Source organism: Haemorhous mexicanus, chromosome 32, assembly GCF_027477595.1.
Source record: "Haemorhous mexicanus isolate bHaeMex1 chromosome 32, bHaeMex1.pri, whole genome shotgun sequence".
Taxonomy (NCBI): Eukaryota; Metazoa; Chordata; class Aves; order Passeriformes; family Fringillidae; genus Haemorhous; species Haemorhous mexicanus.
Genome location: NC_082372.1, coordinates 390,310 through 404,011, shown reverse-complemented (window position 1 = coordinate 404,011; position 13,702 = coordinate 390,310). Strand labels below are relative to the sequence as shown.

The window sequence follows — 13,702 nt, the reverse complement described above, 5'->3', positions numbered from 1 at the left end:
CTCTCTGTTGAGAAGCAGCAGATCTCGGAGAGCATCTTTCCTTGGAAGTGTCCCTTAGTTCCTCAGAGAATAACTCTTCACTATCCTGGGCCTGGCTGGGTCATCTATAGTGGACTCCCACAGTGACATCTGCATTATTTGTTTGCCCCTTTATTCTCACCCACTCTCAACTGTGCTGTTGCCAGCTGTGAGCTCCAGACATTCCAGGCCTTCCATTACATCCAATGGCACCCCACACCTCTCCTGCCCTGGTTACCCTTCTGAAAGAGCCTTTAACCATCCAGTGGGACACTCCTATAACAGAGTTGTCTCATCCCACCAGGTTTCACTTATGCCAGTGATGTCAAATCTCTGGCAGTGGGCCAGAGCTTCCAGCTCATCTTGTTTGTTACTCATGCTGCCTGTGCATTAGTGTAGAAACGTTTCAGGTGTGGTACATTGTAGCAGGATTGAGGGATCCTATCAGTGCTCCTTTCCTCAAGCTTTGGCACTCCATCCCATTGCTCTTCACTGGTGAGCCTGATTTTGTCCCTTTCCCTCTTAAAGGTAAATCCCATCAGGTATCAGTAGGCCAGGTAAATAGATCATCCCATAGTCAAATAACCCAATTTTTTTCTAATTGCATCAGCCTTGGACCCATGCTTTGATGTGATGGATCTTTTTATTCCTGTCAATATTATTCCCTGTTACCAGTGGGACCAATGAAATCACTACCTGTGCTCCTGATCCTGCACCCAATTATCTCAAGGCTTTGAAATCTCTTTTGATTTCCCTTGGACTTCTCTTTATTACTTTGTCACTGCCAGCCTGAAAAACCAATAGCAGGTACTAATCAGAGGGCCTTAATAGACTGGAGAGTTTTCTAGTAATGTCCCTTACCCAAGCCCCCAGGAGACTGCAGACTTCCCTGTGAGTTGGGTCCTGTCTGCAAATCAGGCCCTCTGCTCTCCTCAGAAGGGAGAATAGTCTCCTATTAAACTTCCCTTCTTTTCCTCTTTCAGAGGAGATTGTGATGCCGGGTGCAGGTGCTGTTGCTTTAGGAGGCTCCTCTATCCCAGAAGCACCTTCACCCACCTTATCAGTTGTCGGGCCGCTGAGTTCCAGGGCCTCTTACTTGTTGTAGAAGGTACCTGTCCTACTTGTCAGGTTTTCAGAAGGAACCTCCCTCCTGGTAGCTGAAATTACTCTCTTCCAGCCTTCATCTTCAACAGACTGTTGACCTTACAGGGTTCCGAGTCTCCACAACAACAAAGGTTCAAGTCTCTGAGAATCTGGAGATTGGAGTGTCTCTGAAAATAACTGGTCAAAGTTGGGATTCTTGTGTTTAGTGTCTGTTTAGGATTGGAGTGTTTTGTACTCATTTTTTCTATGCTGTGCGGATCTTCAGGACTGTGCTGAGGATCCCATCTGAGCAGGGACAGCACAAAGCCATGTGCTTACCTAACCTGTCTGGTCTCCCTGTTATCAGCACTTCCACGTTTACCTGAACCCCCCCTTCACCTCCTCCCCACTGTTACATCTGGTGGTGTCAGTTCTGTACTCAGTGGTGCCTCCAGCACTGAAGCCCCTCATCTACAGCCTGAGGAACCAAGAGCTGAAGAAATTAGGAGTGGATGCATTTGAGCAGCCACAGCCTGCCTGTTGTCCTCTGTCAGTGACTCCCTGTGCATGTCATGATAGATAAGTCTGTCTTTCCTTATTTACACGTTACATATTTTTCTTCTCCACTTGTGCTGTTGTTGCCAGGCCGTGTGGGGCAGGGCCAGCGCCTGTGCAAGGCATTGAAAACAGGCAAGTGCTCCAGAGAAGAGGCTGCTCCCAGTCCTTGGTGGCACGGACAGAGCAGGGAGGGGGCCCAGGACATTTGTTAGAACCAGCCTCTGTTCCCAGCCCTTGGCAGCCCTAGCTGCTGAGCCCAGCTTTGCCCTGGGCTGAGTTTGGCTATGGCCCAGCTCCATCCTCCTGCGGGGCTCAGGGCCTGTTTCCGGTCATGGCCAGCCCTGGCCAGCCTCTCTGCTGGCCCAGAGGCCGGCAGAGCCCAGGGCAGGGCTGTCTGTGCAGGCCCTCAGGTGCCACAGGCTCTGCAGGAGCTGGCAGAGGCTGCCCAGCAGGGAGGCCATGGGGCACAGAGCCCCAAGGCAGCTGTGGGCACCACGGCACAGGGGCCGTTCCCAGCCGCAATGCTCCTGGCCTGGGCTGGGCCTGCACAGGGGCTGGGCCACCATGGCTGGGCCTGCACAGGGGCTGTGCTGCCATGGCTGGGCCTGCACAGGGGCTGTGCCACCATGTCTGGGCCTGCACAGAGGCTGTGCCGCCATGGCTGGGCCTGCACAGGGGCTGTGCCACCATGACTGGGCCTGCACAGGGGCTGTGCCACCATAGCTGGGCCTGCACAGGGGCTGTGCCACCATGGCTGGGCCAGCGCAGGGGCTGTGCCACCATGACTGGGCCTGCACAGGGGCTGTGCCGCCATGGCTGGGCCTGCACAGGGGCTGTGCCACCATAGCTGGGCCTGCACAGGGGCTGTGCCACCATGGCTGGGCCAGCGCAGGGGCTGTGCCGCCATGGCTGGGCCTGCACAGGGGCTGTCCTGCCATTGTGAGCATTCAGGAACACATAATCACGAGAAATGATTATATGCAGGTGCTTTTATTGAAGAGCTCTGGGTGTCAGGGGTAAAGACCCAAATCTGACTCCGACATAGGTTCGGGATGGATATGCTTTTATGTTCTATCGTTATATAACTTTCATGTTAATTAGTAAACTTACATTGTTCTATTGTATACATAGATTTCAGCCAAGCATGGCCACCTTAGACTAGGAACATACAGTTTCTCATTGTTCTTCTTATGATTATACAATAATTATTTTAATCACTAAACAATCATTTCAGCTAGCAATTATACTACTTACGCAGGTAAAACACAAGGCTTAACATTTCAGAGTTTATCTTAGCATTTTCCAGGGCTCCACTATCACCATGGCTGGGCCTGCACAGAGCTCTGGGGACACGGGAAGGGAGCAGGGTTGTGATGGCACGGGACAGGTCACAAACAGGAGCCGTGAAGACATTGGGTAACAGCGAGGCCAGCAACAGACAGGGAATTTCTGTGCATTGTTTGTGCTGTGCAGGGCTGATCAGAACAGGGAGGGGGATTTAATACCAGCAAACACTGATACTGATGTTGAGGGATAAAATGGCTTATTTGCCTGAGTCTTTGCTGGAAAAGTCTCTCAGATCTCTGCATTCAGTGAAGGGCTTCAAGGAGAGAAAAGTAAGTATTGTCAGGAACCTCACTGATGGGGGTAAGGTAAGGTTAAGAGCAGAAGATTTGGCAAGGAAGAAAAAAAATAAGAAAAAGTACTATTTTCACTCAAAGGTGACCTTGCAGCTGAAAGATGCTAATATTCGGTGGGAGAAATTTCACATATTGTGATTGCTTTGGGTTGTTTTCTGTCTGCTTTGAGAAGTGGAATTTCTGCAGAAGATAACAGGATGTTGTAAAAAAGTCGTAAAATGCATTTTTCACAGGCCTTAGGCCTCCTGGTAAGAGGGAAGAGAGATAAGAAGCTCGGAGATTGCAAAAGCACACACCTGTGATTTGATGGGCCCTGTGGTGTGTTATGGCAGGGGAACAGGCTTGGCATGTGTTCTTTTTACCCCTGTTAAGATGGAATAAGCTTAGGACTGTATATGTCCCCTTTTCCTAGCGTGGCAATAGAATAAATCTACTCTTTACGCTTCAGCTGTGGATTTTGGCTGTCTTGGTTACCTGCATATATTCAGTTCACACACTCACAAAATTCATGAAAGAAGGACAAATGCCAGTATCAGCCCCTGAAGTGGCACTGTCTGGAGCTGCCTGGCTGGGAGTATGCTTGTGGGAAAGGACTTTGTGGACAAGGAGCTGGAGGCAGCCATGTGCCCTGGCAGCAAGGAAGGCCAGGAGTACCCTGGACTGTGTGACCAGGAGATTAAGGATATGGTTTATCCAGATTATTGTGCCTTGGTTTTGGTTTCTCAACACAGGAAAGATGTCTGTAAGCCTGAGCAGGTTTAGTGAAGGGCCTCCAAGGTGGGGCTGGAGCACCTTGCCTGTTAGGAGGCTGTGGAAGCTGGACTTGGATAAGATCCAGCCACACCCACATTCCCTTCTGAGAAATTTAGAAAGCCAGGAGGTCCTGGGTAGGCTTTGAGGGTGTTGGGGATCCTTTCTGTACTTTATATCTCAAAAGAAGCTTCTCTAATAAACTTTGTTTGAAGCTCCTACTCTGCCCACAATGAGGGGAGCACTGCAGGGGGCACTGGGTCACTGGGGACCAGTGATGAACACTGTGCGCACTGGGAGCACTTGGAACTCTGTCATGTCCCCCAGTTGCCTCAGTTCAGCTTCCTACTTTGTGTGGGGGCTGTTTGGATCCCTGTGGTTTTAGGGTATGCCTACAAGCAGCAAGGGTTTGATTGACAGCTGGCATTTATTGGGGAGAGGAAAATGGAGTGGGGTTTGCTGAGGGAGCTGGGGGGTAGATGCTGGAGATCTCCAGGTGTGGGGTTGCTGGGGTTGTCCAAGTGTGCAGGATGCTGGGTGACGAGGGTGTTGGGGATGGCCATGTAAGCGATGCTGGGTGTACGGGGATGTCCAGATGCTGGTGGTTCTGTCTGTTGAGGGTGCCCAGGGGCAGAGTGCTGGGAGTGCTGGTGGTGCTGGGCGGGTGCAGCTCCTGTGCTCAGATGGAGATGCTGTTCTCCGTCTCCAGTGGGTTCAGGTAGTTGTATCTCAGCTCAGCCAGGTGGTTCCTCTCCTCAATCTGGTCCCGGATCTCCTCCAGCCGCCCTTGGAAGGCCCGGATGAGCCGCCGGGGTTCCGCCTCTGTGAACCACTCCTCCGGGTACTGTCCCAGGAGCCTCTGGAGGGAGACAGCAACATGGACCCCTCAGCTTCAACCTCTTTCTGCTATTCGGGGGTTTTCTGGCACCCTGGTAGGTGTGGAGAAATGGTGGCTGTCCCCCAAGCTTGGTGACACCAAAGGTTGTGACATCCATCTTGTGGGCTGTTGCAGTTCCCCAGGCCCACAGAGCTGTTTGCGGGGGGCACATGGGGACTGTGGGGCCAGACTCACCCTGTCTTTGAGTTGGGAGCTGAGGAGAATGAGCGCAACCAGGATGTTAGCAGTGGTGGCCACCTCAGGAATGGTGTCGAGGAAGTGCTGGAGGAAGGCCCGGCCCTTCTCGCTGGGTGGTGGGTGGCGCATGGAGGATGGGGCGTTGGGGACGAAGGCCCCCAGATCATACTGCAGGGGGAAAGGTTACTGCAGAGAACATCCCCCCAAAACAGCAGTGGGATGGGTGGGGACATACTCCCAAAACAGTGAGGGAACAGGTGGGAACGTTCTTTGGCACAGAGAGGGGGCAGATGGGAACATCTCAGCATGGCAAGGGAGAAGGATGGGGACATCCTTCTGGCATGGGGACCCATTGGATGGGGACACAGGATGAGGACATCCTTCCAAGATGGAGATAGGATGGATGGGGACATCCTTCTGGCATGTAGAGGTGTGACATAGACATTGGTTCAGGGTGAGGACATCCTTCCTGCATACAGAGGAGTGGGAGGGGGACATGTCCCCAGCATGGCTCGAGGACGCCTGAGGATATCCTTTGGGTCCCTGGCCCATGTCCCACCTGCCCATTGTTGACAGCCGCGTGCTGCGCCGAGCAGGTGAACATCACCATGGTGAGGAACTTGATGAGCTCCACCACTGTCTGCAGCGACGAGGGAATACCTGGATGGTGATGGGTCAGCCAAAAGCCTCAGGGACCTGCCTGTTTCCTGCCTCCCCTGGGGACATCCTGTGGCAGCCACAGGTGTGCTACCTGAGGAGGTCCTGCCCAAGAAACCATTGGTGAAGATGTCCATCACCCAGGCCTGCAGCTCGGTGTCCCCGCTCACTGCTGCATCCCCACCATAGTAGAATGTCACAATGCCGGTGACAAAGCTGCCGTAGGGACGAGGTGATTGTGAGATCCTGGGGCATGCCAGGACCACCCTCCACCCCCTGAAACCAGTCTCACCTCTCAATGGCTTCCCAGAGGCTCATCCCATCATCTCGGTAGTGGTAGTTGGGGACATGGGACATGCCACGGTGGCGGATGTCATCGGGGAGGCACAGGGACGCGTAGGTCACCTGCTCCAGGCCTCGCTGCACCACCAGCAGCAGCCCCTCATAGGTCACCCCTGAACCCTGGGGGGAGGGCCACCCATGGTTGGAGAGGGCAGGAGGTGCCAGGCTTCAGTGTTGCCCAGTGCTCCCCGTATACCCCAGTACCCCATACTGGTCCCAGGGTACAAGTACTCCAAGTACACACCCAGTGCCCCCAGTACTCCCATATACCGCAGTGCTCTCCAGTGTCCTCCAGACCACGTTCTCTAATGTCTCCCAGGTCTCTCATGCTTCCCAGTGCCCCCTAGTGCCCCCAGTACACTACAGTGCTCCCCAGCAATCTCAGTACACCCAGTGTTGCCAGTACATGCCAGTACTCTACATGGGTCCCGGTAGCACCCCAGTACCACCCAGTGTTTCCAGTAGACCCCAAGGTTCCCAGGAGACCCCAGTGCCCCCAGTAGAATCCAGTACCTCCAGGAGACTCCAGGAGGCACCGCCAAGACTCCAGTGCCCTCCAGTGTCCCAGTGGACTTCAGTAGACCCCCAGTGTCCTCAGTACACCCCTGTGCCTCCCAATACCCCAGAGCATTCAGTGCCCCAGCAGAGCCCAGTGGTCTCAGTCCCCAGGGCTTACCTTGTCAATGAGGCCACCCTGGTTTATGAGGACACTGCGGGCCAAGGTGTTGATGTGCAGTGTGAAGTGGAAGTGGGGCATGAGGAGCTGAGGGAGGAATAAACACCTGGCAGGTGACCACGGACCCCTTCATGGAGGTGGGAGACAGGTGGGGTATAACTGCCCTCAGATCTGGGGAGGGGGAGCAGCAGACGGCCCTGAGGCCCTTACCTTGAAGAGGGGGTGACAGGTGGGCAGGTGGCGCAGCGTGGCAATGGCAAAGACCTCCCCAAACAGGTGGGTCCTCAGCAGGTGGCTGAGGAGCTGGTGGCTGTAGAAGTCGGCGTTGCGCACCCAGGTCTTGGCCAACAGCCAGTCCCACTCATCATCACTTGGCAGGAAGATGGGGCTGTGGGGTCCTGGTGTTTGGCTGAGCTGTGGGACACCGCACGGTGGTGTAGAACCATTGCCACCCTCCTGACAGCAGGATTTAGAGTGGGACCCATACCTGGATAGCGATGGGGCGCAGGAGCCCATCGGTGCCTTGGTGAAGCAGGCAGAGCGGGGCGGCTACGTACTGCTGGCGCCCGTGAATGGTGTCACTTGGGATGTCCTCCAGCACCTTGTAGTCCACAATGAAAATCCGACCTTCTTGCAGCTCCTTGCCCAGGTCAGTGCCACCTCCCAGTGAGCCAGCGACCATCTCTGGTGTCACTGGGAATTTGAGCGGCAGTGTGGTGCAGCGATGGATGATGATGGGGTTGTTGCCATTGAGGAACTGGTAACCGAAGAAGTCATCTTCTTGCCAGTGCTTGGCCACATACTCAGGGACTAAGGTGATGGTCAGACATCAGCACCCACTTACCACTCTCCAGGCACCTTGAGTGATGCAGGGGCAAGGGCAGGGGACAGCACACAAGGCACTCACCAATGTCCCTGCCCTGTGTCCGGGAGAAGATGGTGCGCATCTCATCCAGGCTGTTCCAGGAGCTGCATCTCAGTAGGAACCCTGACAGAAAGTGGGAGGCCCCTCTACAGGGCAGAGGGGGCCCTCAGCATACTTCTTGCCTTCTCTGGCCCCTTTCCCTGCCATCACCCAGGTCCTCCATGGCCTCAGGGCACTGCTTACTGGAAGATGAGGAAACCAGTGAAGTTGTTGGCCCTGATGCAGGAGAACTGGATGTTGGAGTCCAGCTCAAAGATGGAGTCCACGTTGAGGCAACGGGGCCAGCCCTGGGCGAAGTTCTTCCACCTGAGCGGGGGGGAAAATGGGAGCAGACATCAGCATCGCTGCTGACCAGCCCACCTGGCCAAAGCAGGCCTTGTCCCCATGTCCCTGCTGTCACCGGTAAGCCTCCTGCCGTGCTGCCAGCTCCCGATGACGATGTTCCTTGAGGATCTGCAGCTTGTCATCCACCAGCTTCTTCCCTAGAAAGAAAGGGGGTGTCAGAAGTCGGACCTCTGGCCATCAGAGGAGGATGGGGGCAGGGTGGGTCCTACCTGAGCCCTCTCGCACCTCCACCGTGGTGACTCCCTCCAGCCACTGGTAGCAGGGGAAGCGATACAGGGTGCCATTGGGGGCTGTCACCCGGACATCCTTGCAGAACCAGGCATCCTCCAGGAAGAGCCGCCACTTATGCAGGCGGATGAGGACAATAGGGCCCAAGTCCTGCCCACAGTGCACAGACAGGCTCTTCTCCTGGAGAGGAGGAAATGGCTTCTGGGGCAATGGGTAGATGCCCTGTGGTAGCACCAGGGGCACCAGCAGAGAAGGGGCTCAGAGCATCCCCACTTGCTTCCTTGCCTCCAGGATCCTTATCCTCCATCATCCCCTCAAAGTCCTTTTCCTCCATCTTCCCAGAACACTGTTCCTCCAATCCCCCCAGAACCACTACCCACCATCCTCCCCAGATTTTTTTCCTCCAGACCCTGGAACCCCTTTCCTCCATCTCCCTCAAATCCCTTCTCACCATCTCCTTGTATCCCCAGGCAGTCCATGCAGCCCCTCATGTCCCCAGAACAGCTCTACCACCCCTCATGTCCCCAGGACAGCTCTACCACCCCTTGTGCCTTTTGTCCCAATCCCCATGCCCACCTTCCCTGGAAGGAAAAAGAAGGAGACGGTGGTCTGGCGGCTCTCGCCATAGCTGCCCACCAGGGTGATGGAGATGGAGTTGTTGGTCCCAGCTTCCACCATGTCACCTGTTGCCACTGTCACCTTGTAGGTGGCCATGACAAGCTGCAGTGATGTCCTGGAGATGCCGTCAGAGAAGAGTGAGGGGCTGTGGGGTGCAAGCCTGCTGTTTTGGATGATTTGGGTGTCGCAACCCCCATGGCCGTTGTGTGGGCGGGTGATGGGTCCTTCCTCCTCAGGGAGGTGTTATCAGATCACCGCTACTGTCCAGCATCAAGTACATCTGATCTCAACTGATGTGGCCATGGGGACATTACCCAAACGATAGCCCTGGGGGTGGCCACAGGGACATTACCCAAGAAATGGCCTTGAGGATGGCCGCCGGGACATTACCCGAGTGATGACCCTGTGGGTGGCTGTGGGGACATTACCCAAGCGATGGCCCTGTGGGTGGCTGTGGGGACATTACCCAAGTGATGGCCCCAGGGGTGACCATGGGCACATTACTCAAGAAACCATCCCATGTTCCTGGCTATGGGAACATGACACAAGCAATGGCCCCGGGGGTGGTTTGAGCAAAAAAAGGGGCATTCACTGTGGGCCAGGAGCTTCACGTGCCCCCACCCAGGGTCTCCTCTGTCAAGAACATCCCCAGCTGCCATTGGCAAGCAGGAAACAGTGGTGCCAATCGCGGGCCCAGAGGTGGCTCTGGGGGCCAGGCCGCAGCAGAGCAGCTCCATCGGTGGTTCCAGCACTGGGTCTGGGGGCATTCCTCAGAGGTGGTGAGGGGTGAGTGGGACCCCTGGCACTGGAACACCCCTGAACTGGCATTCCTGGGAATTGGAACTGCTATTGTCTGAAACCGTGACCCCCATGAGCCCCACATTCCTGTGCGTTGAGACCCCCCTGCACCCCATTGCCTGGCCCTGGCACCACTCTCTGTCCTCTTTCCTAGCCATCCCCCCTCTCCCAGCCCCCAGCCTCTTCCTTTCCCTTGAACCTGGCACCCTGTGCCCATTCCTGCCTTTCCCAGTCCCCAAACCCTCCTTTCCTCAACACCGGTGATGCCCTGAGCCCTTCTTCCTGGAGATCTTGCCTCTCCCCACCCTTATCCCTGCCTTTCCTTACCCTGGGAACCCCCCAAACTGCAATTCCCAGCACTGGGAACCTTAAACTGCAATTCAAGAGCACCAAGATGGCCTGATCCACCATTCCATGCACAGAATGACCCTGAACCCCCTTTTCCAGCCACCCCGTCTCTCCAGCCTCCAGACCCTCCTTTTTCTTTGTCCTGGGACCCCCTGCACCCCCATTCCTGCCTTTCTCCTTTCCTTAATACTGGGGACGTCACGATCCGCTAGTACAAGTGGGGGTTGTGATGGTTCCTTACCTGATCTCAGAGTGCAAAAAAATAACACAGAGGGGATTTCATAACTATGTATAGGTTTGATTAGGGGTTCAACAAGTAATTTATGTGTTATTGTAACATCATCACCTCATGTTACCATAAAGGGAGGGAAAACATTATTTTTGTCATCCAACACTAGTGTTATCATGGTTTATCAGGTCTTCACGTCCCTCGGAGTTCTTCTGTGAAAGAGTAAACGCAACAGAATCTGCCACCAAGAGGCGCAAAATTGAAATGATGCAATTATCCAGCATGTATTTATCCAATGCTCTTTCCCCAGAGCATCAGGGGCTACCAATGCAAATTTATTCAGAGAAGTTTTTAGCAAAAGTGGCACTTGCCGTATAGTAAGGGAGGTCCACCAGAACAGGTTGTCCAGGGTAATGTGCTGGATTATTAGGATCATTTGGTACACAGCATAGGAGTCAGTGTAGATACAGACAAGGGAGGTATTCTGTACCTCATGTTGGAAAACACTCCAAACAGCTATCAGCTCTCCAACCTGAGAATTGCCTTCTCCCTTGGTAATAATTTCTTCACCAGAGGAAATGTGGAGGGCTGCTGCCCTGTATCTCCACACCTTCCCCTCCCATCTAGCAGAGACATCAGGGAACCAAGAATTTGCTGATTGTTCAGGGGAGAAAGGAGGGGCTATTTTAATTACAGAGGCAGGTTTATTTTGGCTGCTACCCAAGCTCTCAGTTTCTTGTATCACTAAATTTTTTACTGTTATTGAGAAAATGTTACAATAATGTTCTAACTGAGGCCCTCTGGGCCACCCCATCAGGTGGGGGGGTCCCCAGTAGTGACTATCTTAATAACTTTGAGAAGAGCCTCTCAAGACAATTGGTTGTTGTTGTGCAAATTTTTCCACTTCTATGAGAGCTAAGCTAACCACAAACAATCCCTTTTCCCAGGCAGTGTATCTTTTCTCAGCATCTTTGAAACCACAGGAATAGAAATCAACAGGCCTCGTCGGACCCTCAGGACCCTGCTGCCATAGGTGTGCTGACAGCCCTGAGGAGGCAAATCCCCATTCCACCTGAGAGGGATCTGTGGGATGGACAGGATCCAGTGCTTGGTGAGCTGTTGCTTCAAAAATCAGCAATTGCAATGCTTCCTCCTGAGAAGGAGGCCAATCTCATTTCATCCCTTATCTTTGCCTGAGAGCCCGCCTTAATTTCAAATTTATAGCAATTCAGAGAGAGGAGGTTTACATTTGCCATTTCAGGGAAGGCTTCTGCCTTCCTTAGCAGACATCTGTCTTTTCAAACCAAGACAGGAACTTATAATTAAATTTATAATTAGCTGTATAGTCAAGTATGTTAAAATATAGTTCTTGCTTCACCACAAGAGGACTTTGCTTCTTTGCTACCATAAACAAGACTTTGCGTATTCGTTTAAAACTGATAAGCAAGAAAAAATTGGATCTGTAGTTTGGACTATGGCCAGAAGCCTTGGAAAACAACCAGCTACCCAGAGAGCATGTGCAAAGACCAGGTTCATCCAAAGCGCACCCGAGGAAGACTGCTTTTACCCCATTGATTTCATCTGACGACCCCCGCCCAAGACCACCAGAAGACAGTACTTAAGCACAGAGCGATAAGAAGCTGATTACCATACAGAGAGGATGGGGGAAGGCCCGAATAGGCTATGAATATGTATAGGTGATGTTGAAATCTTTGCAAATATCTATGAGCTTATGGATAGATAACAGAGTCTGTTTGGATAAGCATGCTTGGTGAAAATATTCTGTGAAAATATTCCCCATGTGTCCAGTGCTGTAATATACATACCTGCTTCACAACTATTATTAGTTGTGGAGCTCTTATTCCACATGTCAATAGGGTGGGGGGGAGTGGGGGGGGGGGAAAGGCTGTGTTGGAAAGTGTATGTTGGAAAAACCTCTGGCCAGAGGCACAGTGACCGCCCACACTACACTGTGCAGAGAAACCCAGCTGAGGTTCACAGGGTGGAGAGACCTGTAATCACTGTGAAGATGTGTGCAGGGGGTCCCTGGTGTGAAGAAAATGAGGTCCAAGAAAGGTAGGATCTGGCAGATCTTTGCATGTTTCAAAGGAAAGAGGATTTCCCCTTGAATGTGGTGCAAATACAGGTTTCCACAAGTTTCAGGGGCAAGCTCATTGTCCTGGCACAAGTCTCTGCACAAGATGTAGCCGAGAAGCTTTCTGTTTGGATTCAGATGACGAGAGAGGCTGAACGTGGTGGTACGTAGTGCTTAGAAGGAAAGCGCATGGCCCAGGCCAGAGAATAGATGAGGATTCGCCTTGGTGAGAATGAAAACGCGACAGTTCCAGAAGGCAAAGAACGAGGGCTCAAAGCACGGAGCTGGTGTGCACAGCGTACTGTCTGCCAGAGGAGCGTGACTGCCACTTGCTTGCCTGCCAAATTCACGTTGGCAGTTGTAAGGGGGAAGTTCAAAGATAAAGCTTGTTCAAAGACAAGCGCTCTCCTGGCTTGGCTCCATTTGTGTTAGGAGCAGTTCAGGGAAGAGCTCCACTGTGGATCCTGGCTCTTGGAGACTGACAGAAGGCAATCCTGCATGTAGCAGGGAAGGAAGAGGAATCATTGCATCGTTGGCTATGCAATTTATAGGCTGAAAAAGAAAAGGCAATTGCAGCAAGGCCTCTTTCTTTTGGGACTTTTTCTGTGCAATCAGCCACTCAACATGTAACTCACACCCACTGAACTGCATCCACCTCACTGGAGAAATGCACTTTCCCTTAAGCTCTATGTACCATCTCTGTACCTCTCACTGTCACAGATTCAAAACCCCTTCAAAACGTACAGCAGCTGCTTGCGAAGTAAAAGTCCCAGAACGAAAAGCCAGTGCTGGCTTTCATAGTCCCTTTGCAGTCTGTAAACTACACAAAATGCACTAGTGATTTTGCACTTTCCTTTTCAATTATATGCATAGCATCAGCACATTCTCTCAAAGTGGCAGAGTCCATTGTTACAGTGAAACGTTTCCAGCTGCAGTTACTACTGAGAGATGTCCCAGGACAGAGCATTTTCTGCACTTCCCTCTTCCCTGGGAAACCTGATATTCAAGCTCAATCACTTTCCTACACCTTCAGTGTTCTTGAGTTCAAGCAGCTAGAGGTCACAGAGAAGGAAGGAAATGTCAGGGCAGATGAAAGAAGCCATTTTTCCTAGCAGCATTTAAATTGTGCACAACACACTTGGGACCATGTACCTCCTTTTAACATATATGGACGTTTTACACTCCTGCAGTTTTGTTGCCAACTTTCGGCAGCTGCTCCCATCAAATAGACTGTAGAAGACAAAGCCATTGCTAGGCTGCCCCTTCCCCTAGCCTCACGTAAGCCACATCAAACTCACTGGTACACTCTGTATATCC

At 52.7% G+C, this 13,702-nt stretch overlaps 1 protein-coding gene and 1 long non-coding RNA gene across 2 annotated transcripts; one reads left to right on the top strand and one right to left on the bottom strand.

Annotated features, from left to right (window-relative positions):
• Positions 1-4,457: 4,457 nt before the first annotated feature.
• LOC132340613 (hydroperoxide isomerase ALOXE3-like) lies at positions 4,458-9,241 on the bottom strand. The gene is made up of 13 exons (XM_059871699.1): positions 8,874-9,241; positions 8,279-8,477; positions 8,125-8,206; positions 7,908-8,030; positions 7,707-7,810; positions 7,287-7,609; positions 7,010-7,213; positions 6,800-6,886; positions 6,074-6,243; positions 5,876-5,997; positions 5,684-5,784; positions 5,122-5,292; positions 4,458-4,908 (listed from the first exon to the last, which is right to left on the bottom strand). The coding sequence occupies exons 1-13, from the start codon at positions 9,009-9,011 to the stop codon at positions 4,729-4,731; spliced, it is 2,004 nt and encodes a 667-aa protein (XP_059727682.1). The 5' UTR covers positions 9,012-9,241; the 3' UTR covers positions 4,458-4,728.
• On the top strand, positions 4,841-12,083 carry LOC132340634 (uncharacterized). The gene is made up of 2 exons (XR_009489951.1): positions 4,841-4,981; positions 11,238-12,083. It is a non-coding gene; the product is annotated as an uncharacterized LOC132340634 (long non-coding RNA).
• The last annotated feature ends 1,619 nt before the right edge of the window (positions 12,084-13,702 follow it).